Raw genomic sequence first — 27,934 nt, forward strand, 5'->3', positions numbered from 1 at the left:
TCCGCGGGGTGTGGGCCCCACAGCGCCAGGTATGTCCCCCCCCCCACACCCACCTCCTCCCCCCACCCACAGCGCCAGGTATGTCCCCCCCACCCCCCCACCCACCTCCCCCACCCACACACCCCCCCACCACACAGGGCCAGGTATGTCCCCCCCCCCCCCCCACCACCTCCCCCCACCCACCCCACCCCCACCCACCACCACCCCCCCACCCCACCACACACCCCACCACCCACCATCCCCCACCCACACACACCCCCACCCACCACCTCCCCCCACCCACCACCGTCCCCCACCACCACACACCCCCACCCACACACAACCCCACCCACACACACCCCCACCCACACACACCCCCACCCACACACACCCCACCCACCACCTCCCCCCACCCACCACCTCCCCCACCCACCACCTCCCCCACCCCACACACACACCCCCACCCACACACACCCCCACCCACCACACACCCCCACCCACACACACTCCCCCCACCCACACACACCCCCCCACACACACACTCCCCCACCACCACCTCCCCCCACCCACACACCTCCCCCACCCACCACCTCCCCCACACCACACCACCTCCCCCCCACCCACACACACCCCACCCACCACCTCCCCCCACCCACACACACCCCCACCCACCACCTCCCCCCACCCACACATACCCCCACCCACCACCTCCCCCACCCACACACACCCCACCCACACATACCCCCACCCACACACCTCCCCCACCCACACACACCCCACCCACCACCTCCCCCCACCCACACACAGCCCCACCCACCACCTCCCCCCACCCACACACACCCTCACCCACCACACTCCCCCACCCACACACACCCCCACACCACCTCCCCCCACCCACACACACCCCCACCCACCACCTCCCCCCACCCACACACACCCCCACCCACAGCGCCAGGTATGTCCTCCTCCCCCCCCCCCACACACCACACCACACCCACAGTGCCAGGTATGTCACCCCCCCCACACCCACAGCGCCAGGTATGTCAACACCCCCCCCTCCCCCAGGGTCATGTATGTCACCACCCCCCACCCCACTCCCCAGGGTCAGGTATATTAACAACCCCCACCCCCACCACCACACCCCCAGGGTCAGGTATATTAACAACACCCCCTTTCTACCCTTCCCGCCCCATGTAATTATTATTATAATAATTATTATAGCACCACAATTGGAGTTGAGGTACAGATCAGCCCCAATAATAACAATAATAAATAATAATAATCCTCGCATTTGAGACGTGTCACAGCGCTTCACAGAATACGCTGGAAAGTGAATTGACTACTTATTCTGTGGCCGAAACCGTCTCTAATAGAATGGCGGAACAGACCCCAAAGGTTGAATGGCCTACTCCTGTTCCTGTGTCACCCCCCCCCCTCTCCTCCCCCAGCCCAGCGCCAGCTAAGTCTTCCTTTTCGGGTGGGTCACCCGCTCAGTTATTGTTCTTGTTTTGTCTTTCTTGAATAGTTTCTCAAAGGTTAGCTGCTGGTACCCAGTTCGGTTACGTTTCATTTCATTGCTGGTTATTCAAAGGATTTGAATGCACCAGGAAGGGAAGGCTTTCTACATGGAGAGTGCAAAAAGAGCTGGCGATTGGAAATGTGCAGAGTCATGTTTGATTGCTGTTCCAAGACCTTCCCGCGGGATCTTTAGAATATCTGAATGCTTAGAAGCGCCTCAGGCTCTCTGATGTACTTCTGTCTACAGTTAAGGGCCAGTGGCCTAGTCTACATTATAGAATAATAATAATAATCCTTGCATTTGATATAGCGTTTTCACGTTTTCGAGACGTCGCAAAGCTCTTCACAGAACACACTGTAAAGCGAATTGACTGTATATTTGTGGGTAAAACGCGGCAGCCAATTGCGCGCCGCAGTGTCCCGCAAACAGTCGTGGATTGAAGTAACCAATTTTATTTATTTTTCTTGAGGGATTATTGTTAAACTTGCCCAAGGTTTTGTCCTGCCGGGACTTGAACCCAGGTCTCTTGCTTGCGAGGCGAGTGCTCTAACTACTGAGCTACAGGACTCCACGTATGAATATGCACTTCAAAAAGAAAACTAATGATTTTGGTTTACCTGTTATCTGTGGCTATTTTATCAAAAGGTGTAAGAACACACAGGTTCAGATGCAAAATATTTATCTTGTTGTGCCAATTTAATGAGATTAAAGTTATTTAGTTACCTGTTGCACAGCTGCAGGAATAGAATTGGCTCTGACTACACATATGTTTTGTTTATTTTTCTGTGGGAATATGCCTCATTAAATACATCACGTTGTTAATTTGACATGAGGTGATTGCTGTGTGGGCAAATGTGGCAGATAATCTGCATGAGTAATGAGATGAATGATTGATTAATCTAATTTTGATGAAATTGTAAGGAATAGAACGCTGTTGTGGTTCAAAATGATGCCATGGGATTTTAACGCCGACTTGAACTATCAGAATAGGCATATAGAGTCTCGGCTTGACATCTTATCCCAAAGCCGGCACCTCCAACAACGTGTACTCCTTTCGTGTTGCTCAAAATGCAAATCGGTTTTATTTTTACTGGAGATAATTGCGGATCTTTTTAAATCTAATTTGTGTATGTGACTGTAATTTACATTAGCAGAATATTAAGCCAAATTGGAAGCAGTGGGAAATTTATCACTTGTTAATCTTTTCACAGTTACACGTTACCAAGATTGTTGTTTTTAAGGCTATTATATTCTCTTCCTGTTCTCAATCACCAATGAACATTAACGATAATTTGGGGTTGTTTCAGCCCATTCTACAGAGGTTCAGAGCCACTCAGGCCACAGCTGTACAAGTTCTGAACATCCCAGAAACAAAGGTCACAACATTGGATAATGGACTGCGAGTATCCTCTGAAGACTCGGGTCTTCCAACCTGTACTGTGAGTAGGAAGCTGATCCTTACTGCGTTTATTACTGTACATATTTGCTTTTCAGTAACTATTGCAGTATTATTGTAGGGGGTAATAATCTCTTCAAAAATAATAATAATTTGGTCACTCAATTCATGACAGTTTGTGAGTCACTTGACTGCTGTATTTTGCCCACAACATATACAGTTAATTAACTTTATAGTATTTTCTGTGAAACACTTTGAAACGTCTCGAAGACGTGATAAGGTACTATACCAAATGCAAGGATTATTATTGTTATTGTACCAGTATCATAAAGTGCCTTGGGATGTACTTCCAATGTAGAAGTGCTATGTGAATGTAGATTTGTATTGTATCAGGTTCACAATCTGAAAGCAAATTGTGCTGTTGAAATCACCTTGAATCGAGGTAATTCGGGGAGCGATTTGAACTGCTATAGCATTACAAGCGGATAGGAGAATTCAATTCAGCCTCTGATTAAAAAAGGCCCCATAATATTTCTAGAGTGTCTGTTCAGCTTTGTAAGTTGTTAAGAGAACCAGTCGCTAGCTCTCAGCAGCTATTCTTCAATGACCTAAATGTCTCATTGTAGGGATTATCATTTTGAGTTTGGCGGAATGGGGGGGTGGATTGTATTATAGAAAGTGTTTGGCAAAACTCACAATCATGTGCAATTTGTGTCAGCACATCTTTGTGACAAAAGATGAAGGCAATTGCTTGGTACAGCTACCTCTCTTTTCCTTCTTGGCGATGTGAGCTTTGCCTCTTTAAAGCCAGTGACTAACAATAACAACAAAAAATTACATTTATATAGCACCTTTCACGTCTGAAGGACGTTACAAGGTGCTGACGCTCAATGGGAGGGTCTTTACTTTGCTCGTGAAGTTGGGGTATTGATGTTGACATTGGATCCCAAATTTCCATTTTGTGTACTGACTGACGTACACCACCACTAAAAAAAATTGTGTGTTAAATCGTACAATCTGTTCCCATTGGGGTCACAATGTTTTGATCTGATGCCAATAAACTGCAGGGTTTCAAATGCTTACAGCTTCCATGGCATATCTGAGTGTCGAAACATAATGTTTTGCAATCGGACATTGAACCTGGGTCTGTGTGACTCGAGCTGCTCACTGGATAAACTCAATGAGCCCCAAGGGGAGCACTTTTCAATTTTTCAATTTACCCTGGATTTTTTGGGCAATGGGAAGAAAGATTCATTCATAATGAGGCTTAAGTGCATGTTCAGCTCTTTAAGTTATTAAAAAGAACCAGTTGCTAGCTCTCAACATTACTCTTCAATGACCTAAATGTCTCATTGTAGGGATTGCCATAAAGTAGCATTTTGTCCACAAAATACACAATCAATTCATTTCATCCTTGCATTTGATATAGTGTCTTATCACATCATTGAGATGTCTCAAAGCGCTTCACAGAATATATATGTGATATTTGACATTTGATATATTTTGTGAAGCTTTTTGAGACGTCTCAATGACGTGATAAGACGCTATATCAAATCCAAGGATTATTATTATGCCTGCTTTACCAGCTGCTTCTCTGATCTCCAGCCTGTTGTTGTTTTGCGTAGGTCGGGCTGTGGATCGATGCAGGAAGCCGCTATGAGAACGAGAAGAACAATGGAACAGCTCATTTCTTGGAGCACATGGCATTCAAAGTAAGTAATGCGGCTCCTACTTTGTGTTCTTGGTTTGTACTCATTAATGCTATCGATGTTATGAAAGTATGCGCCATTGTCCTTTAGTAACTTAGCACATAACCAGCAAGTCTATTCTTTCTCCTCCTCTCCACCCCCCGCAGGGTACAAAGAAACGTTCTCAGCTAGACCTGGAGCTTGAGATTGAGAACATGGGAGCCCATCTGAATGCATATACGTCAAGAGAACAAACTGTGTATTATGCCAAAGCGTTTTCCAAAGATTTGCCTCGAGGTACTTGGCTATTTAAATAATGCCTAATTGGCTTTCGGAATTCAGTCCTGCAGACCATAAAGGCTCTCGTTTGGAAGAACGCTGTTGTAATTTAAAGTTGCTTGGGGTTCAAAGAGTACGTCTTTAGACCTGTTTTAATTTCTCTTCTTCGGCCTCAAGATCAGCTTTGTATTTTCGAGAGAAACTACCTTTATTCATCAGTACTCAAAGCATTCGGTTAATTGGCAGTGTTGGGTTTGGTCATGTGTAAAGGACGTATAAAGGCGACTAATTAAATATTTTTAACAAGTGGGCAGCCCCGATGGTATAGCGGATAGAGCTGCAGCCTGCTGATCAGGAGCTGGTTTGAGTTCCACGCTGAGATTACTGGTCTCAGTATTGGCCGCCTCAGTGTTCGAGAAGGATTCCCAACCCCTCTACAACACCCACTACTGGTTGCGCTTGTGTGTTACAGGCAGGAGGGGAGATTTGTGGAGTCCTGTAGCTCAGTGGTTAGAGCACTTACTTTGCAAGCGAGAGACCTGAGTTCAATTCCAGGCAGAGGGCGAAACCTTGGGCAAGTTTCCTTACTCCACACAGAGCCTAATAATAATCCCTTCAAAAACCCAAAACAATAATTAATTGGTCATTTTCAATCCACGACTGTTTGTGGGATACTGCTGTGAGCAATTGGCTGCCGCGTTCGCCCACAAACATACAATCAATTCACTTTACAGTATATTCTGTGAAGCGCTTTGGGACGTCCTCCCGACGTGAAAAGCGCTATATCAAATGCAAGGATTATTATTATTATTATGTCTGGTTTGGCTGTGAAGCCCTCTCTACAATGGCTTGCCAATACTCTCCGCAATAAGTGGAACTTGGGTGCGGTATCGGAGGGCAACCGGTGTCTGCGGAACTGTACCCTAGCAAGAGAAAGCCATGTCGGAAGCAGAGAGTTATATGCCAATGGGAGAGAAAAGTAGAGAAAAATAATTGAACATGCTATTTTGTTTTTAAAAAAACTAGACATGCATGTGTTTCTTTTTGCCCACAAAATATGCAGTCAATTTTACAATTGTGGTGAGGTGCTGTATCAAATGCAAATATTATTACTATCTTTGTGCAATTGGCTGCTGTGTTTTGCTCACAAAATATACATTCAATTCAGTTTACAGTATATTCTCTGAAGTACTTTGAGATATCTCGAAGACGACAACAACAACAAGATTACATTTGTATAGTGCCTTTCAAGTCTGGAGGAATTCCCAAGGCACTGGACAGTGTACAGCATTTCAGACCCGAGCTGGGGTCAGGGGGGGAGAAGGGAGGGGAAGGGGGGTGGCCAATGGCATGGTTGAAGAGGAGGGTCTTGAAGCGGGACTTGAAGGAGGCTAAGGAGGGGGCGAAGACGTGAGAAGGCGCTATATCAAATACAAGTATTATTATTAAACCATGCTTTGTCTTCTGCTTCGTATGCAGCTGTGGAAATCCTTGCCGACATCATCCAAAACAGCACTCTCGGGGAGGCTGAGATCGAGCGGGAGCGAGGAGTTATTCTGAGAGAGATGCAAGAGGTTGAAACCAATCTTCAGGAAGTTGTATTTGACTATCTGCACGCAACAGCCTATCAGGATACAGCTTTGGGCCGTACCATTCTGGGGCCCACAGAAAACATTAAGTATGTATTGGTATTGGTTTCTTTCTTAAGAACAGTTTTGAAATATAATGCAAGGTTACAACGGCTGACTGTTATACTTTTGTTTTTGTAATAGATCCATAAACCAGGGTGACCTGGTGGAATACATCACAACTCACTACAAAGGACCAAGGATCGTGCTGGCTGCTGCTGGAGGTTGTTACATTTTAAGTCGCTTCTATTCGGTCATGAGTTTCCTTAGTGACCCTGTTTACAATATGTTTCGGCAAAATAGCGTGCGTGAATGCGGCCATTGTTTTTGATCAAGCCCCGGGCGAATTCCAGAATATTTCAAATTCTGGAGTTGCCTTTCCAGTTGCAAACTTAAAGCATGAGATTGAATCGGAAGTTACCGTTCTAAACCTCAAGTGGAAAGTGAAAATGAACAAGCAGGACTGTTGGGATAGTGAGCTGATTCTACCACTGTGCTGTGCCACGGATTTATGTCTGGGTTCCACACAATCGATTCGGAACGTGGGCTGAATTATTAAGGAAAATGGCAAATGGGTAAGGCATCAGGAAGCCTGCTTGTGACATTGTGCACCTCCAGTAGTTGTTTTCAAAGTTGATATTGAATGTACAGGGTGTTCGCCTAGTCCTCTTACCGTTCCGCCCCACCATTGGAGATCGCACATTCAGTTGCCCTGGAGCTCTGGAACCCTCTCCCTCAATCCCTCCGCCTTGCCCCCTCTCCCCTTTTTCATACTGCCTGAAATGCAATTATCATCATTCTGCCACATGTTTCATTTGTCAACGCGCTGTGTGTAAAAAAAAAACATGTGGGTAACGTGTCTTTGTGGACACCCTGTACATTTCCAGAGAGAAGGGACTGCAAATTATGTCTGTCTGAAACGGGGGGAGCAGTAAATCGGAACATTTTCATTAAGAAATTTGATTTAATTTATTCTGTGTGTCCCTCCCCTCACCAACCCCCACGAAAAATCACGATTGTAACAATTTTTCAGGTTTGTGAACAAAACGCTGACTATTGTGGTTTCTTGCATTTAAAAATGTTGGAGTCAGCTTCGCTGCACTTCCCTCTGAATTTCAATCCATCTGTGTACGAGTTGGGATGTTATGAGGAAGGGATACCATTGGAAGTATATGCCACAGTTTGTGGGATAGTAACTGACATAATTGAGGAAAGGGCCATGAAAAGGAAGTTTTATTATTTTAATCTTGTCTTGGGTTGTAAATAGTGCTGTTGTATAGATTTTGGTTTACTAAATATAAGTGATGTGCTCCACAATGCAGCTGTGTTTGAGGTTTCCATCAGGCATGGATAAAATAACCTCACATTCTCATTTAATCAGTTTACTTCACTGAAGTATTTTATGAACATAGATAGAGCTTTGTACTTTTAGATGTTGCTATTTTAGTAAGAAATATTTGTTCTAATCCTGAACTTTCGAGCATACAGTTGAATTCCTATTTTGTTCTGTTTGTACGTTGACCAGAGTAATTACTAACCTTTTTAGCTTCATTTCCTGTAAACATTGACATTTGAATGTTGTTTACAGGAGTGGAACATGAAGAGTTGACTGATTTGGCAAAGCATCACTTTGGTAATCTCTCGTCCACTTACGATGGTGATACCACACCAGTCCTGCCTGTGTGCAGGTTCACAGGCAGTGAGGTGAGTACATAGAAGTGTCCGATCAGATCAACCTGGTGGTCATTGGGTCATTGACAGGGTGGGCAGAAGTCGTGCTCATGTTAAGACGCATCACTACCTTTCTGGAGTAACACACAGCTATTCGGATTTGAAACTGTGTGTTGTACTTAAATTCACATCATTAACAGACTGTCTGTCAGCCAGGTTAATAATAATAAATAATGATCCTTGCATTTGATATAGCACCATATCATGTTGGTGAGACCTCTCAAAGAGCTTTGCAGAATCTACTGTAAACTGAGTTGACTGTACATTTTGTGGGCGAAACACAGCAGCCAATTGCGCACAGTGGTGGATTGAGTGACCAATTTATTATTATAGATGTTAAAGATGCCTTTTGTGCTCTTGATGGCAGAGTTTGTCAGGCACCTGTTCCAGTGATACTGATATTTGTTTGCAGATTCGTGTCCGAGACGACAAGATGCCTCTGGCACACATTGCAGTCGCTATTGAAGCTGTTGGCTGGTCAAACTCTGACACCATTCCTCTGATGGTGGCAAACACCCTGATTGGTAATTGGGACCGGTCTTTTGGCGGAGGTGTGGTAAGTAATCAGGAAGAACTTTTCAGTAGAGATGGAAACTTTTTTTGCAGGGTCTCCTCTAACTGCAGCGAAAATTTTTTGGATTTGCATCGTCTTTGCCAGAGATTGGAAATCTTTCCAGAGATGAGTTTAAAAACTCCCAGGTCCCTAATACTACTACTAATAATAATCTTATATAGCCCATATCTCATTTTATATAGCCCTTTATCACATCATTGAGATGTTTCAACTAGTTTAACTTTAAATTAGTTTACTCTCTAGACTAATAAAACAGTAGATGTCCTTGTATTCAAATCAAAAGCATGAATGGCAGTATCGATTTGGCTCCAGCATTTTGTTTGTTTGGTGGGGGAGCTGGGCGAAAGTGGAGAGAAACTTTTATACGGTTGCAGCCAACATTTAGACTCCACGTGGAAGAATGTAGGCTTACAGAGTGAAAACAAGATCGTTCTTTGACTCGAGATAAAACGTCGCTAATTGTGAATTGCACTAGGAATACATATTTAAAGCTGCTTATATATTGTTTTACCCGTCATTGTAGACATGTTTTACGATTACAACGTTCTGCATTTAGAAATTCCACAGTCATACATTTCAAATATAGTTATTGCCAAAGCAAAGAAAAGGTGGCGATCTTCCTTTTGGTATTTTCTTTTACACAATGTGATGCACTTCTTACAATGCAGTCGATTATTCTACAATAGAGAAACATGACCCTCAGCCTCTTACCATTCCTGCTGCCTGTCCTGACCTGAAGTCCTTCCAGTGAGACCACCTTAACCCAGAAAGTCACTTGCTGTTTATAGAGCTTGCTACTGGGAGTCTTCTCTCTTGGCTTCACAATCCACATAAAAAGGCAATTTTTATCAACAGTAACAACAAATTATATTTGTATAGTGCCTTTCACTACCCAAGGTATTGAAACTTAGATCAATACCATCACCGAAGTACCAAGGCTGATTCTTAGGTGATGGTCTGGAGTAATTTGTATAAGAGACAGTATCTTCATGTATGTTCTGGTAGTAATGTAAAGTTCACCTGTTGATTTACTTATATGCTTAAGATTCTAAAGTCATTGGTGAAAGATTATAAGACCATAAGACGTAGGAGCAGGAGTAAGCCACTCGGCCCCTCGAGCCTACCCCGCCATTTAATAAGATCATGGCTGATCTTCTAACCTAATTTCATTTACCCGCCCTATCCCCATATCCCTTAATTTCGCTACACTTTAGAAATCTATCAACCTCAGTCTTGAATATATAATATTAATAATAATCCTTGGATTTGATATAGCGTTTTACACGTCTTCTAGACGTCTCAAAGCGCTTCACAGAGTATCCTGTAAAGTGAATTGACTGTATATTTGTGGGCGAAATGCGGCAGCCAATTGCGCGCAGCAATGTCCCACAAACAGTCATGGACTGAAATGACCAATTTATTATAGGTTTTTTTTGAGGGGTTATTATCAGGCGTGTGGAGTAAGGAAACTTGCCCAAGGTTTCACCCTGCCGGGAATCGAACACAGGTCTCTCGCTTGCAAACCGAGTGCTCTAACCACTGAGCTACAGGACTCCATATGTTCAAGGACTGAGTATCCACAGCTTCTGGGGTAGAGAATTCCACAAATTCACTGCCCTCTGAGTGAAGAAATGTTTCCTCAACTCAGTTCAAAAAGGCTGACCCTTAATCCTGAGACTGTGACCCCTAGTTTTAGATTCTCCAACCAGGGGAAACACTCACGGCATCTACCATGTCAAGACCCTTAAGAATCGTATAGGTTTCTATAAGATCGCTGCTAATTCTTCTATATTCTAGAGAATATAGGCCTAGTTTACTCAACCTATCCTCATAGGTCAATCCCCTCATCCCAGGAACCAACCTAATGAATCTATGCGTCACCCCCTCTAAGGCGAGTATGTCCTTTCTTAAATAAGGAAACCAAAACTGCACACAATATTCTAGGTGCGGTCTCACCAAGGCCTTATACAACTGCAGCAAGACTTCCCTGCTCTTGTACTCTAACCCTTTTGCAACGAACATCAACATGCCATTAGCTTTCCTAGTTGCTTGCTGTACCTGCATACTAAGTTTTTGTGACTGGTGTACAAGGACACCCAAATCCCTCTGAACACTAACGCTACCTAGTCTCTCCCCCTCTAGAAAAGAATCCGCTTTTCTATTTTTACTACCTCGGTGAATACCTTCACACTTCCCCACGTTATACTCCATCCACCACCTTCTTGCCCACTCACCCAGCCTGTCTATTTCCCTTTGAATTCTTCTTGTGTCATCCTCACAGCTTACTCTCCCACCTAGCTTCGTATTGTCTGCGAATTTAGATAAGTTAAGTTCTACTTCCTCATCTAAATCATTGATATAGACTAAATAATTGAGGCCCAAGCACTGATCCTTGTGGCACTCCACTAGTCACATCCTGCCAATCTGACCCTGCGTGGTGGACACAACATGAGTAAGGAATTGTTGGATTTGGAAATGTGAATCTGCAGGAAGAGCATAAATGCGATACATTTTTTGACAGTAAGATCAATGGAAGATGAGTACAATTAGAGGCTGCATTAAAACTTGTGTATTTCCTGCAGGAGATGAAATGACTCCCTTCATTTCCCTTCACACCCATCTCTCTTCCTTTCTGGCTCCTCCTTTCTGCCTTTTCTTCCCTGCTTTCTGTCTTTCCCCTCTTTCTCTCGTCTCTTTCCCCCTCCCCCAGGTAATTAGGAGAAAATCTCAGACTTATGTTCGTACCACAGACCCAGCACTACAGAGCACAGCAGCATGTTTGGTAATAATGTTAGTCAACTTGCTGTGTAGCTTGGTTTCATTAGCAAATGCAATAAACTGGATGCACTGCTATCATTTATAAATAGTGTAAACCGCAGGGGGACCCAGAACAAAGTGCTGTAGAACATCTGTAGTCCCTGCCCTCCAGGCATAGTCACTTTATCATCACCTTATGCTTCTTATTGCTGAGTCAGTTTTCAATCCAGTTAGCTAATTATGTCTAGAATTCCATGAGCTTTTAACCGCAGGATTTGTCTATTCTCTATGCTAATAGCAGAGAGATATATGACACTACTTAAAGCTTGGGGTGGGAAGGGAGGGTGCAACAGTTTTAATGAACGTATTATGTTAACTATATGTTAAGTATTTGAGCTTTGCTTTGAAAAAAACAAACTCTGTACAAATATTGGGTACTTGGTGCTTTTCAACTTTGCTGTGGTACAACAAAAAAGAGTAAAAGTGAAAAAAGATCTGGTCGCTCAATCCATGACTGTTTGTGGGACACTGTTGTGCGCAATTGGCTGCTGCGTTTTGCCCACAAAATACAGTCAATGCACTTTACAATATATTTTATGAAGTGCTTTGATATGTATCAACGATGAGATAAGCGGAATATCAAATGGAAGCCGATTCGATAACAACTTTTAAGAGAGAAGTAGAAAATTATTTGGGGAGGACAAGTTTGCAGGGCTATGGGGAGAGCGCGGGGGTGTGGGATTGAATTGGATTGAATAGCTCTTTTCAAAGAGCCAGCATGGACACGAATGGCCTCCTTCTGTGCTGCATAATTCTATGATTCTATGAATTGTAAGGATTATTATTATTATTAATGGGGACAATAAAATGTGTCATCGCCTCTGACTAAACAATTCAAGTCTGAGATTCTGAGAATTGTGCGTTTTTGTTTTTAAACAGAATTTGTCCAGTAAATTGGCTCAGGTTACTTGCCAGGGTAACCTCTGCCATAGCTTCCAGTCGTTCAACACCTGCTACACAGACACCGGTCTCTGGGGGCTTTACATGGTCTGTGAGCCCAACACTATTGAAGAAATGCTGCACTTTGTTCAAAGAGAGTGGTACGTGTCATTCAGTTAATGCCTCACAATCCCTGTTTTCTGCCCGAACAAGGGGGAGGCGAGCTTCCTGTGATCTTGCTGTTTGCTTGGTTTGGTTAAAGATGTATTTATTTTCAATTTGGAAATTTAAAAAAAAATCAAAGTTTGTGGGAAAATCGCGTCACTCTATGCTGAATAAATGCAGATTATCCCACGATATGTGCATGCCCTAGACCACAACAACAAATCACTTTTATAGAGGGAAGATGTGTCAAGGCTCCTGGACAGCTTGGGGTTTGGAATCAAGAGCGGTAGAGAGCAAGCGGGGTGGGCAAGAGAGCACTTGAGAACCCATCTGGGAGCACGAGCATGCAAAACGCACCCCAGATCCTTTTTGTACGGCGTTCATTATCACATCGCGTGAAAAACACTTCTTTGCAATTAAGAGATAATGATTGTACTCTGCTTCACTCAGTGTAAAGTTGGTATGAGTATCCTGGCTTAATGTCCAGTCTCATAAAATCATCTCTCATCATGTAGCAGAAATTTTAGCAACGTGCCAACAGAGAATCATATAAAATGAGGGGGGGGAGATACATTTTCATGTGATCGAAGAGGAGACTTGCCTTTTAAGGTGCGAATTGAATTAGCTACGGATTGACAAGAGGTGTAGGATACTAAAAGCTGACATCCCACATAACCCACAGCCTCTATTGCATGTCCATCAGCAGCTACTTGTGCAGGACTTGCAGGACTAACAGAACCGAGGAACGGGATACTTGGCCGAGGAATGGTATAGAGGTGCACAAAACATTTAAAGCATAATCGTACATCTAATTTGAGATTGTGCGGGTAGCAATCTCAGCCACAGTGGCCATTTAAAACTTTGCAATATATTCTCTTCTCGTCTCGAGGATTCCACACGTTCCCAATGTCCTCTCAATTTCACTGAGAGCAGTTACAGGTTTTGACACAGCAGATCTTGTGCACTAACACTTTGTGGCATATTTTAATCAGACTCTTTCTGAAAGTACCTTTTTATGCAGTTAAGAGCTTGTCAAGTACACACTGCTCTTGATGGCATAGAAAACAGATTTAAAAAAACAAACATAAAAGCAAACATTGCTATAATGGATTGTTGAATTTCAGGTTTAAGCGAATCTGTTCTGCATAATACCTATGACAGTTATAATGGCTGAGTTTTAAATGATTTAACCACTTACAAGCTTTTTTCAGACCAAATAATAATAATCCTTGCATTTGATATAGCGCTTTTCACATCTTCTAGACGTCTCAAAGCGCTTCACAGAATATACTGTAAAGTGAATTGACTGTATATTTGTGGGCGAATGCACAATAATGTTTGCATTTAATATAGTGCCGTTCTCTTCAGGGGGATGTCTCAAGGCCCTTCACATGATATACTATCAAGTGTAGTGACTGTATTTGTAGATAAACCCAGCAGCCAATTTGTGCAAGCAATGATCCACAAATAGCCATGAAGTGAAGGACCCTTTTTATTTAGGGAATTATTTATTTTTATTTATTCCAGTGCCCTGTTGGCCAGGACGCTGGGAAAATCTTCCTGTCATGTGATCTTTAAGCAATTCAGTATCAACATCCTTAAATTCTTCTTTCTCTCCTCACAATTGTCTTGAAACACGAGATAATAATAAAAATAATCCTTGCATTTTGATATAGCGCTTTTCACGTCTTCTCAACGTCTCAAAGCGCTTCACAGAATAGACTATAAAGTGAATTGACTGTATATTTGTGGGCGAAAAAGATGTCCGTTTCATGTGAAAGCTTCTATACAAGTGCAGATTGCTAGTCAATGGAACAGTAAAATACACGTTCAGAAGTTATGCTAACTAAGCTTTAAGCTGAACACGTAGAATGCTTAGTTTTGGTCTCTCACTTGAGAGGCGAGTGCTCTAATCGTCACCCAATTGGACCCCAAACTGTTCTATTGAAAGTTCAGGTGCTGAATAGTAAACATTAAGTTTCTCAAAGCAGAACACTTCCCATACAGCGTTCTGAACGTTGTACGCAGCTCTGTAGAAAGTTACTTTGGCATTACAGCAGTGTTAGAATGTGAAGCTTTAGAGATACTGAGGTGGTTTTTNCCACTGTCACTATTTCAGCTCTCATTTGATTTCAGGATGAGGTTGTGCACAAGTGTAACCGAAGCAGAGGTTGCTCGAGCCAGAAACCTCCTAAAGACGAACATGCTGCTCCAGCTCGATGGTTTGTACAGCATTTTGAATCTGCTGTTGTGCTACGTTGCCTTAAAAAGCAATTTAACATGTTTTTTATTTTTTTTTGTAGGCTCAACGCCAATCTGTGAAGACATTGGTAGACAGATGCTGTGTTATAATCGAAGGATTCCACTGCCAGAACTGGATGCAAGGATTGATGTAAGTGACTGTGCAACCGCTACAGGGACTTAAGGGAAATAAGTTTTTACCTTTATAATTTCCTAAAAGGTGGCATTTGTAATAAATAATAATCCTTGCATTTGATATCACGTCGTTGAGACGTCTCAAAGTGTTTCATAGAGTGGATTGACTGCTGTGTATTTTGCTTATGATTTAAAAGTGAATAAACCCAGTTGCTATAACTACTGCTTTGCACTTGAACTAGGCTGTTGATGCGAAAACAATCAGGGATGTTTGCACAAAGTACCTCTACGATAAGTGTCCTGCTATTGCTGCTGTTGGTAAGTACTGTAGTGTACATACTATTTATTGCTTCATTGTGGAGTTTCAGTATTTTAATACGTTTCTGTTTCTCCAGGTCCTATTGAACAACTCCCAGACTATAACAGAATTCGGAGTGCTATGTACTGGCTAAGGCAATAAATGTTACATCTTTTTAAATCTTATAACATTTACCATTTTTCTGTAAATTATAATAAAGCAAGTTCTTTGTAGTTGGTTTTAATCATTTTATTATCAAATAATCACATGCACATAAGGAGAAAGGGGAGTCTGAACATCATTTCTTCGGCCTCGTAGCATTCACTTGGTCTTGTGCAGCTTTCTTTGCTTTGACCATTTCAACAAGTTCCTGCCGGGAATTGAACAAGATAATTAAAATGCAAAACATTTATTGAAAGTCAGTTGCATGATCTCTATAGCAGAAAATGGTTAGCTGACAGCTGCACATGGAAATATTTCAAAGCCCAGGCTTGATTATAATGATTTATAATTAGTTTAGAGAGAACTTTATACTCAAAGCTCTTTACTGTAATTAGTGACCATCAACTTAGTGTAATAGGCAAAAAAGTGGCAGGCATTGTAAACCGAGTAAAGCCCAATAAGGTGAATGAAAATTTCCTGACCAACAGTCATTGATAAAATTGATCAAAGAGGGTAATGGGATCTTTTTTAATGTACACTTGAAGGATGAGCAGATGAGCTCTCAGTTTAACATCTCATCCAAAAGACAGCACCTTGAACACGTGCTACACTGTTGAGCCTTGATGTTAGACTTCAACCCACAACTTCCTGACCGGCTAAGCTGAAACCACACAACTTACTCCCATGGAAATCAGTTAAAATGCACATAGCCAGAGCAGGTTGCCTTGTGTTTTTCTCCTCACCAGGCAGAATTGAGTAATGGGGTGAGAAAAAGGAGACCTATACTGCATCAAAAGTGCAGTATCAGTTTTTGAATTGAGGAATTGAGTTTAACTGTATAATACTTTCAGCAATTCTAGGCAGAAAAAAANTGTTTTCATAATGTAACCTTTAAAGCGACTTTAAAAGATTGAGTTGCAAGGGCATCTTAAGTTATGCGTCTACAAGAGCAGTTGATAGCAGGGTTGTTCACCTTGTATCGCTTCATGCAGTCTTTCTTAGTCCTTCCTGGAACAGTTGCTGCTATTTTCTCCCATCGTTCGGCGGTGTTAACCGGATAGGATTTCAGTGCTTGTTCTAAAAGTTTCTGTTCTTCTGCTGTCCAAGGGTTAGTATCAGCACCAGGAGCTGCAACACACAACGAAAAGCTTTAGAAAGACGGATCAAAATGAGGTAATTTTTCTGGCTGCATCTCAAATCCCCTTATTTGGGGAAGAACAAGAAAGGGAAACGGTGCGTTTATAAAAAAAAGGTAGTTGCATGTTGTCTAATTGTCCGAAAATACAACAAACCATTGATTCTGTAACCTACTCTGGCACACTCAGTTGCAATGAAAGGGTGGATTATATAAATCACTTCCCCCTCTATTGTGCTTGGCTCAAGCACAGTGTTATAATGTAGACCAATTGAATTCAGACTAAAACAATCTAATTTTCCATTTTCTATAAACACATAATCAGGCAATAAATCCTGGATGGTTCAGATTTAATTGGTTATTTCTGGTTTCCTTCCAACAAAGAAATGTTGTTCATTATATGGTTAGTTTTGCTTATATAAGGCAGGAACCCTGTGGATCGTGAGTTGGCTTCTGTGTGTGGACTGATTTCTTGCCCATTTTGTTTTGGTTAGCCGGGTGTCTTAACACAATGCAAAAACCCATCGCCATGCCTAAGAGTTACATGCATCCCACCTACATGTGAGATATTTATTAAAATGGAATGCACACTCTACCTGGAGGGAAGCATCCTGCTTACCTAATCCCGGAAAGCAATAGGCGCAGGTTGGCAAGAGCCAAGGGTTGGGGAATCCAGAGTACGTGTTGGGGTAACTGTTGGAGTTTAACCAGCCAAAACCACATAATTTGCCATTGATATCACTGCCTGGCAAGCTTTCCTGCCGCTTGTCCAGCTGGCGCCCATCCATTAGGCTTTGGCTTGCAAGGTTAATGGAAAAAGTCTCTGCCTCCAGGAACTGGTCTGCCCTTCCAAGTCCTGCCAACGAGCCAGTCTGGCTGTGCTGCAATCGGCAATGCCCAGGAGTACTGCAGACCTGCTTATCTCAGGAATTGGACTACCGAGACGGCCACAGAGGGTGGGCTTGATTGTGGCATCCCGTTGCCAAACACAATAATAATTGCATTTGATATCGCGTCTTATCACATCGTTGAGCCATCTCAAAGCGCTTTACAGGATATGGTGTAATGTGGATTGATTGTATTTAGTAAACATGTTGTCTTGGAGCTAGTTCTGCTCATCTACTCTTCAAGGAGGAGACTTAGTTGGTCAAGTGACATCCAAACAAGCACGGGTTTGAGCCGTCTGAAAAATAACCTAATTTCCAAGTTACCTCAACCACTTCCTGCATATTATGCATGTTCACTACGGGCAGGAAGTGCCCCTAATGTAACTTAGCGAAGGAAGGTACAGATTTTTCCATACTTCATTACAATAATATGAGGATTGAGACATCGGACTCCCAACGAGTTATAACAGGGCTATTCTGCAGCAACACCATAGGTCATCGGGAGAACTGCTAAACATATTTGTTCTTACTTTCATGAGACTAATGTGCTGGAGGGTCCCTGAGGCTACAAAAGTTTTCAGTTTAATATAATTGATTCGCTCAATAAATCGAGTGATATAAATTAATCTAATTCCTCAGTGTGGATGTGGTGAGTCAAAACTAGCCATTGGGCATCTGCAAGAGTACCTACTTATGCTGTTACAGAATAAAAGTACTTCAGAGATCATTTCATAAAGAAAGTAATGGATAGACTGAAGGGCTGTAAATCAGATTTGGTAGGAGGATTCAGATGATTTGTTGTGCACTTTGGGGATTCCGTCCATCTGAACTACTTAATTAAGAGATAACTGCCTTGTAATCACTGGTTAATCTATCAAAAATTCTACAATTTGCAGGAATTGGTACTCGAAATCGGAAACTTGAGTTAGTGATGCACACTGTTGAAGTGCAAGGGAGAATTGGATTTGGAAATGACACTAAGCACGTATACATCAGCTGTTCATAGCCATGAAGCATATCATACAATCCACTAAAGTAGAACCATGGTTTTCAAATGGTCAAGAGAATACAAAACAAATTTCCATAGCACCTTTCATGTCAGAAAAGCTTCACAACGACAACAAGATTACATTTGTATAGCGCCTTTCATGTCGGGAGGACGTCCCAAGGCGCTGGACAATACAGCATTTCAGGCCCGAGCTGGGGGCGGGGGAGGAGGGAGGGGAAGGGGGGGCGATGGCATGGTCGAAGAGGAGGATCTTGAGGCGGGACTTGAAGGATGGCAGTGGGAGTGGGGAGGAGACAGATGACCAACGGTCAGAGATATATTAATAAAAACACTTGCATTTGATATAGCCCCTTCATCACATTGTTGAGACGTCTCAAAGGACTTCACAGAATATGTTATTACTCCCGGAAAGCAATCCGCCAATCAATAAATGTTCGTTTTGAGACGGACCTCAATACTGTGAACTAGAAACGATGTTGTAATAGGAATTAAATACATTTTGTATGAATGACTTGGCACCATTAGGAGGTGAAGACAAACCTTTTTACTTTCCTTTGTGAAAAATTTGGTAAATTTTGAGATGCCACATGTGTGAACACAGAAGTTTCTCAGTGCACATTAGAGATTTTAGAAAAAAAAGTAATGGTAATTTGATGTTCAGATGTCCCAGCGATTTGGGACATCCTCCTGGTGTGAAAGATACTATACAAATGTAATTTGTTGTTGTTTTAATTCACAAAACAAAAATGTGCAGGTTATCATTTCACATTCTTACCTTCAAATCGCTCTGATGGGACTGCTTTATCCACAGCAGCCGCTGCTGTACTGTGCTCTTTGTTGAACTTTTCAAAGGCCTTCCTGTTGATTTCATCCTTTTGTACAGGATCTGGAGTGCAGGATGAAAAGTTTTAATAGTTTGTAATCAGCCATTATCATCACATTCTCTCTAATCATCACACTAACTCTCATTCAGCCCTTCTTATAGGTACAGTAATCCCAAATCAGCTTAATTTTTTTAATCTTACGAAGCTTGACAAATCAATTTACCAGCATAACCCTTTCTATGACGTCCTATCTTTCGGAAATCAATAATCACCTGCTATTCTGCAGGCAAACCAAGGAGGTGGCGAGTTCAAATCAGATATAGGGGTTGTATTTTGGAGATGAAAATTTGAAGGCAAATCCACTGTATTTTGAATAATTCAGCAATTCTCAGGCATGAACCTCAAGCGCAGTGCTCCCCCAAGTGGTCAAAGCAACACTGGAGCTCCAAAGTGACCGCTAAAACTCAACATCATGAGAATATTTCACGAAAAAAATAATTTGGTCACTCAATCCATGACTGTTTGTGGGACGCCGCTGTGTGCAATTGGCTGTCACGTTTCATCCCCAAAATCTGCAGTCAATTCACTTTACAGTATATTCTGTGAAGTACTTTGAGACGTCTCGAAGACGTGATAAGGTGCTGCATCAAATGCGCGATTATTATTAATATTTCAAACTTGTGATTTTAGTTAACAAAGATAGCTCGATAAATCTCCCTGATGTCTCTGATAGACCCTGATGCTGAACCATGGAAGGTGGCATTGGGTTCCAAACACGTTAGCTGGTTCTAGAGTTTTGAATGTAAAACACGCCATGGATTAAATAAACATATATCCTGAACATACCGAGCTTTTGCAAATTCTTGGCTTTGTTAATTACATCCTTGGCCGTCCTTTTGATTCCACTTGTTGAGTGCGAATTGATAAAATTAGCGATTACTTCCCATCTGGAAATGAAAGAACAAAGCTACAGTATAAGCAAAAAAAAAATCAGCAAGATTAACAGCCCTTTAGTTTTCAAATGAAAAAAGTAGGTTTGGAATGGGCTCAGATTATAAAATCTCAACGGTGGAGGGGTAGGGTTGGGGGGGGGCGGGGAGGGAGTGCACATTCAGATAAATAAGGCACTTTAAAATTCTGGCTGATAGACTCTGTCTAATTGGGCCAGCAAAGTATTGCATTGTATGGTGCAGAGTTCCAGAAATCTAGAAGAACTCTGATTCGATCCTTGTGCTGAGTTGCTGGATCTAAAACAGATCACCGTTTAGCTAATACAACAACTACTTGCACCCTTCATGCAAGGTAGCATCTCAGGAGCGCCCAGGTAAAAAAAAGGCAAAAATAAAAGTTACAAATTACGCTATGCTGTTACGCTAATTAACGACAGGAACTAGTTTAACTGCAATTTACTGTTTGAACACTTACTGTTCAACTGCATGCATGCAATATAGAATGGGCACTGTGAGATAGTGAAGGGGCATCAAGAACTATGTGGCCATCGCACATACAAGTCAGCACCTTTAAGGTGAGTGTGAAAGTGACGGGGCAGAAAATGTGGTTATCTGAGGTAGCAGCAAAAAAGGTTTTCCTGCTCATGATGGGTAAGGTGGGGGGGAGGAATTATCCAAATTAATCTTAGTCTTTCTCTCTTATTTTAAGTGAAGGTTTATTCACCTTTGATCACCCCTCTCATATAATGTAATGGACAAAACCAAACTCTCTTCCCTCCACAGATTCACATTTGCAAATATTCCTGGCTGCATCTCCATTAGAAAGTATTTTTCATCATAAGCTCTCTCTCTATATATATATATTATATACACACACACATATATATAATATAGATGTCTCAACGACGTGATAAGGCATTATATCAAGCACAAGGATTATTATTGTAAGCTATCGATGCAGCACTGATTTCCAGAGAGATCCCATTGTTTACTCTGTAAGTTCCCCTTTACGCTACCTTGCATTTGTCCCCGCAGGAAAGAGATTGACAGCTTTTATTAAGAGCTGTAAGTCGTCCTCCTGCCAGGCTCTACCTCCTCCGCCGCCTCCTCCTCCTCCAGCAGAATGCTCCGAACTCTTCATAGCCTGACGCACACGTGCCTCAGCCTCTTCCTTCTCTTTTGCCATCTGTGCGTTGACTTCCTGGATCTGTAGACGAGTTAAAAAATCAAATGTAAGATGCCATTCATTCAATATCAAGCTTTCATTATGCCACTTTGTGGAACTACTTCCCCATCCACCCTCTCTCCTAGATTTCCAAAGCCTACTACCTCTTCAACCATCCCTTCAGGCAACTGTCCTCTCCCCCAAACCCGCTTCCCATCTGACTGGTTTCTACTCTTCCTCTACAAACTGTAACGAGACGTTAACCTATGTGAAAGGCAGTGAGTGCGTGGTTGCAAGAAGTTTTTTTTCAATGCAGGAAGTTTCATCACTGTCCAATTTTAGTCTAAGGCTTTTTCTTTTAGATAAACGTACCTTTGACTTGCTCCCTTCCTCATCCTGTTTAAGGACTAAAGAGAGCAGATGAGGGAAAACAGAAATAGGTTCTCTATTTGTGGATAGAGATGGGTAAAATGGAGTTAACCCTTCCTGACAGTTTTAATAGATTCTGACCATCCACCTCCCCCCCCACCCCAAATATCAAACTTCTCCATCCAAAACATCACACTTCTTACCTGTTTCTCTACTGCAGTTTTACCTTCATCCTTTGCACTTGATGCAAGTACTTCATTTAAGGCTTGTAGGCTGGGAAAAGGAGAAAAAAATATAAACAGCAAAATGAACAACACTGAACAAGTTATTATGCATACCCATAGTTCTGCTTCATTTTACACCTTTTTTTTTTGGGGGTGGGGGGCAACATCCCTACAATCTTTCGCAGGACGTATTATAATTTTTGTTGTTCTTAAAGCGTATGTATTTACCTGATTAATTCAAGTCGGTCACAGAGTTTCTCCACTTCTTCCATCATTTTCACACTTTCAGCATGATTATCCGAGAAGTAATTCCAATTCTTCAAAAAAAGGAAAGATGATTTCAGACATACTGCAATAACTACCCTGCAAAGCTCAATAATGGGTATTAATATTACAATCTACCTGTACTGATTGTAACAGTAGCAAAATAGCAGACAAGGATTTCAAAGTAATAATCCAAATAAAAGATTCAAGTAATTCTAATGGGAAAATAAGATCCCGGGTTTAATTGCTGGTCTCTTATGATTTAGCTGATCTCATTTTTAACGTTTAGAACTGGTCTCAATGTCTCAACTAAAGACTTGAAAACATATTAGTAGCACAAACAGAAACAAGTGGCCTCGCGGAGACACAATTACTAAGGCAACAAAAGCACTTGACTAATTGTTGTCCTGTTTTTTCTTATGGGAAGTGGGAGGGACGAAGAAATCTAGGTTGGGGAAAATAGTAAGAGTAAGACTGAAGGAAAGTAGTTACTGCATTTGTCACTAGGAACATAGGAACAGGAGTAGGCCATTCAACCTCTTGAGCCTGTTCTGCCATTCTATTAGATCATGGCTGATCTATACCTTAATTCCAAATACCTGCCTTAGCCCTTGCCTAACAATATCTATCCACCTCAGTCTTGAAAATTTGAATGGATCCAGCATCCGCAGCCTTTTGGGGGGTAGAGAGTTCCAGATTTCCACTACCCTAAATTCTGTGAAGTGCTTTGAGGCATCTTCCAGACATAAGACACTACAGCAAATGCAAAGATTATAATGTCATTCTACATCAGTTTGGGGGATGGATGCTGGAGTGGGCAATGGAGGGGAACAGAATAGATGTTTGAAGACTTCAGTTGGGACAGTTCATAAATCACACACTAGCACAATATTGTCAGGCTACATTACTGGGTGTGAAAACGTGTACCACATAGAAGTGAACGCACCAGTTATATAAAATCGCAGTTGCTGATGAATTGCAATGCTTTTCTTTGTGGCCATGTTCAAAGCAAACTATATTTATAATATCCCTGGTATGGACCAGCCACATCCCCACAGAAATCTGGATCCTCGCACCTTACAGACTGTGCGTAGCTTCTGCCTTTCTTTCTTAATGGCTTTCTTCTGTATCTCCTTCTCTTTCTTTATTTGCAAGGCCTGTTGTCGAGCTTCTTCTTCTTCCTTCTCTTTGGCTAATCGGGCAGTTTCCAACTCAGCCTGTCTTTGCTAAGGGTTAAATAAAAAACACATTTTAATAAACAACACAATAGTCAATCCACTTTACAGTATATTCTGTGAAGCACTTTGTGACGTCGCAACAAAGTGATAAGGCCCTATATCAACTGCAAGGATTATTATTATTACAGCAACGATGAATCCGGGAAGTTAACTGGTTTCATGCAAGTACTCAGTCTCTTTTCGGTATTCATCAATGAATGCTGTTGTTGTCTGTAAATTTTTATGAATGTAAATGTCGTCGACCAAAATCTAAAACCCCTCTCTTGTAAGACAAACCTGATGTGCTCCAGAACCAAAACTTTCTAAAGAAAGCTAAAGAGGGACATTTGATAAACGCAGGTTTCAACCCTCATGAGGTGGATGGTAGGTATTAGGAACTCCCTGCGAGTTTCCTGGTAGGCAACACAAAGATTAACACTCCAACCCTGTATTCTACAACATTCTGAGCCTTTTTTTTAATAACTAAAAGCGTGTTACATGCAGAAATATTCCATCAGCGATAAAAATCAGAAAGGTACTTATTCATCCCTTACTTTCTCCTTTTGCTCCTGCTCCTTCCTCTTTGCTTCAGCTTTTGCTTTCTTCTCCGCCTCTTTCTTGGCCTTCTCTTCCTCCTTAAATTTTTTTATTCTAGGGTCGCAGCTGTAGGCAGTATCTATTAAATCAGGCCAAAAAACAATCCAAATGTTATGGTGTGGAAAACGGAGGGGCGTACGCAAATAGCTGTGTTTACTTTAGCAATCTGTTAAAGGTGGAGTGTAACAATTGAGTTGGGGAAACAGTGTGGGAGAGAAACATGAAGAGAAAGATATGAGAGAGATAGAACAACAACATTCCATTTATTGAGCGCCTTTCACTTCGGGAGGACGTCCCAAGGCGCTGTACAGTTGGGTCAGGACCCGAGCAGGGGGGAAATGGTCAGGGGGAGGGAAGGGAGGGGGTAGAGAGTCGAGAGGGGAGCTGAAGGCACGGTCAAAGAGAAAGGTCTTGAGACCGGCCTTGAAGGAGGAAAGGGAGGAGGCAAGGCGAAGGCACTGAGGGATGGAGTTCCAGAGCCTAGGGGCTAAGAGGCTGAAAGCCCGACCACCGATGGTAGGGCGGTTAGGGCGGGGGATGTGGAGAAGACCAGAGCCAGAGGAACGTAGGGTACAGGCAGGTAAGTAGGGGGATAGTAGGTCGAAGAGGTAGGAGGGAGCGAAGCCGTGAATGGCCTTGTAGGTGAGGATGAGGATCTTGAATTCGATCCTCTGGGGGATGGGGAGCCAGTGGAGGCGAGCGAGGGTGGGAGTGATGTGGTCCCGAAGCCTGGTGCGGGACAGTACACGAGCTGCAGAGTTCTGAATGACCTGCAGCTTGTGGAGGGAGGTGCCGGGAAGGCCGGCGAGGAGAGAGTTCCCATAGTCCAGCCTTGAGGTGATAAAGGCGTGGACCAGAGTTTCAACAGCGTGAGGGGTGAGGTAGTGCCGTAGTCTGGCGACATTCCGGAGGTGATGGAAGGCGGTGCCAGTTGTGGTGCGGATATGAGGGAGAAAGGACAGCTCAGGGTCGAACAGAACACCGAGGTTCCTGACTGGCTTTGAGAGGTGGAGAGTGCAGCCTTGGATGCTGATGGTGTCAGCGCCTGAGGTACGGAGGTGCTGACGCGAGCCAATCAGGAGGGTCTCAGAAGGTTTTGGTTAGCACTGCAGTCAATTTACATATTGTGAAATGACTAATTATCCACACTGTTTTCTTATCCATAATGGGGCAGTCCCAATTAGTACGAAAGACAGTGTCTCTATTGTAGTCTCTCCTTTTGGTTCTGCACATTCCCACAATTGCACAGCAGAAACAGACAGTTATCAGCAGTCAAGGAAAGAGGCTTAGAACAGTGCCTTTCAAAATACAAAATAAATAAATAATAAAGACGATATTGTCTGCCATTGTTAAAATCGCTCTGACTTACCAACCAGTGTTCTTATCCTATTCATTTCTTCCTTCTTCCTTTGTGCCCGCGCAGCTCGGTTCTGTTTATCGATCCACCTTCTCTCATCTCGGCTGCAGAAAGAACAAAAATGACACCGAAAATGTGAAGACAAGATCAGAATTGTTCTTCCACCTTCGAGTGGACTCACTCACACAGGGCTCCAGTTCATACGGCACATCCAATAGCTTAATGGTAAACGCACCATGCCGTGGTGGCACTGAGCCAAACGGACAAAGATCTGATCGCCAATTCCTGTTCATTCAGTGAGGAGAGCCAAGCTCCAGCTGCAGTAAAGACTCTAAAGTTGGCCTCGCCATATCCAGGCTCTGAAAAAGGGGCTATTTGGAGGAAGAGGCAGAGAAGAAATACAATGCACAAGCATAAATCCAATGTTCTGCGCTTGGAAAAATTTGTGATTTTCACGACTATTGACAGCAACTATTTCAGGCTCTCGCTGTGAGAATGACCATTGGGATGAGGTATTGAGAAGAGGCCGGTGCTTAAGGACCCACATTTTACCATTGGTCATTATTTCCATATTGGACGGAAGAAAGTAAACAATCCAGAAATGTTCCTTCTTAAATAGACCCAAGTCACATCTTTCCAGACCAATATTTTTTTCAATATATGCGTATTGTGACTCTTCATTTGTAATAATTTCAACGCTGTTTGAATTCAGTACTCAGTAGTATGGCTTTTCTAGCTGTCTGATCAGATCTGGTCCCTTAAAAGTACAAGAAGATAGAAGAACATTTCTGTCCCGCACAGACATATATAATACACACACACACATTGTATTTGACTATTCTGACATTTGTACAAATATAGTTACACTAGAGTTTTGAAAAGACCAATTTGAACCACAAATTAAAGTTAAAGACAACATACCATTCTGCCTTTTCCTTTTCTTCTTCATCTAAGTAGGAAAATTCCCGCCAGGAGTCATAGTCATACCTCAAGATAAAGGAATTAAAGCATCATCAATACGGCTGTAAGAAAATCATGGGCCACAATTTTGTTGAGGAAACTGCAACTTTTAACACACCGCGTACAACCCATCCTGCACTCTCATTGGGCCACCCACCTGTCTGTAGGTTGGCCGAATGAGAGTGCAAGATGATTTGATGGACGGGTTGATAGTTCAATTGGAACGTGGGGCAGATTGATCGGACAGGCGGATGGTACAAGGGAGCGCTCATCACTGCAGGTACTTGAACTGACCACATCAAAACCACAACTTTAACAAACTCTGGCCGCAACTTTTGGATCAAAAAAAAAATCACAACTTTCTTATCAATAAGTCAAAATATGGTGAAACATTATAAAATCAATATCCAACTAAGAGCACCTATAGAACACAAGCCAATACCAAAGCAATTCGAATACTTATCACTGTGGCCTGTTCAATGATAACTAACTCTCAAGTCTACCTGGTATACCCGTAGTCAAATGTGAAGAAAGAGAGCAGTCTCACTCAAATTTCTCGCTTTCCCAAGGGAAGGCAAGCACAAGGGAAGATAGAAAAGGTACCAGCTGTTTAAAATGATCTCACACATCTACAATACAGTACAATAGACCTACAATATGCATTTTCTAACAAAAAACCTCCTGGTTTTAGATGTGGAGAATCCCATCTACTCACCAAGCAAATAGTTTGGAGAACCATGCACAAGACAAATAAAGAAAGAAACTTGTGCTGGGCACTGTGAGGAAATACTGCATAGCGAGGGAGCCCAACATAATATTTATAACGTATATAATACGTTGGGAATCAGCTTTCTTTTGAAAAGGTACAATGCCAAAATTGATCTGCTCAGGATATACACGATTAGCAATATTCAGGATTTAATAGCTTTGAATATTGGTGCTGGTAAAACTGAGCTGCTGTACTAACTAGGTACTTAACAATTCTTTAGTCTTTTTTATTCTCACTGTCAAAGGAAACTAAAGATTTGTATAGTGTATGGGCTTCTACTGAAATGTAGAAGTCCTAAAACATTAACTTTTTTAAAAAATAAATAAAACCCACTAATTGAGTTACATTTGATTGTTTTGGTTTATTTTCACACTGCGCTGCCAAACATGAAACAGTGACTACTGAACAATGCTCCAATGCAAGCTAAGCCTCGGCACTGATCAACATGGATGCCCACTCCATCTCATGGAGCCAATGCAGAATCTTGATGTCATGTTCGACTCCCAATTGTCTTTCAAACCCTACATCTAGACTTTCACCCGCTCAGCTTTCCTTCACGTCAGCAACATGGCTAGCCTCCACCACCCACCTGGGTGCCGAGAGCCTCATCCACATCCTGGCTTGATTATTCCACCCCAGCTCCTCCCCACATAAGCCGCAGAACTCTGAAGTGCATGTCTTCTTCTGCACCAAGCTCCACATGCCTCCCTCCCCAC

General features: G+C 42.4%; 2 protein-coding genes across 2 annotated transcripts in view; one reads left to right on the top strand and one right to left on the bottom strand.

Annotated features, from left to right (window-relative positions):
• pmpcb (peptidase, mitochondrial processing subunit beta) lies at positions 1-15,561 on the top strand (the record flags this gene model as incomplete). The annotated part of the gene is given in 13 exon segments (NM_001292185.1): positions 1-29; positions 2,806-2,937; positions 4,520-4,606; positions 4,750-4,879; positions 6,341-6,539; positions 6,634-6,713; positions 8,078-8,193; positions 8,633-8,776; positions 12,491-12,651; positions 14,792-14,877; positions 14,959-15,047; positions 15,274-15,349; positions 15,427-15,561. Coding segments are annotated over 13 exon segments (1,394 nt in total), but the record flags the coding sequence as incomplete, so codon positions are not given.
• The window catches only part of dnajc2 (DnaJ (Hsp40) homolog, subfamily C, member 2), a 23,486-nt gene continuing 11,108 nt past the window's right edge, over positions 15,557-27,934 (bottom strand). The window contains exons 7-17 of the mRNA XM_042335093.1: positions 26,411-26,476; positions 25,502-25,593; positions 24,090-24,211; positions 23,395-23,544; positions 22,283-22,371; positions 22,034-22,103; positions 21,313-21,503; positions 20,193-20,293; positions 19,298-19,408; positions 16,465-16,619; positions 15,557-15,699 (exon numbers count right to left, since the gene is read on the bottom strand). Of these exons, the coding sequence (XP_042191027.1) occupies positions 15,628-15,699; positions 16,465-16,619; positions 19,298-19,408; positions 20,193-20,293; positions 21,313-21,503; positions 22,034-22,103; positions 22,283-22,371; positions 23,395-23,544; positions 24,090-24,211; positions 25,502-25,593; positions 26,411-26,476 (1,219 nt within the window). The 3' untranslated portion in view covers positions 15,557-15,627. The remainder of the gene's footprint in view (positions 15,700-16,464; positions 16,620-19,297; positions 19,409-20,192; positions 20,294-21,312; positions 21,504-22,033; positions 22,104-22,282; positions 22,372-23,394; positions 23,545-24,089; positions 24,212-25,501; positions 25,594-26,410; positions 26,477-27,934) is intronic.

The sequence above is a fragment of the Callorhinchus milii genome, unplaced genomic scaffold (assembly GCF_018977255.1).
Source record: "Callorhinchus milii isolate IMCB2004 unplaced genomic scaffold, IMCB_Cmil_1.0 Scaffold5, whole genome shotgun sequence".
Taxonomy (NCBI): domain Eukaryota; kingdom Metazoa; phylum Chordata; class Chondrichthyes; order Chimaeriformes; family Callorhinchidae; genus Callorhinchus; species Callorhinchus milii.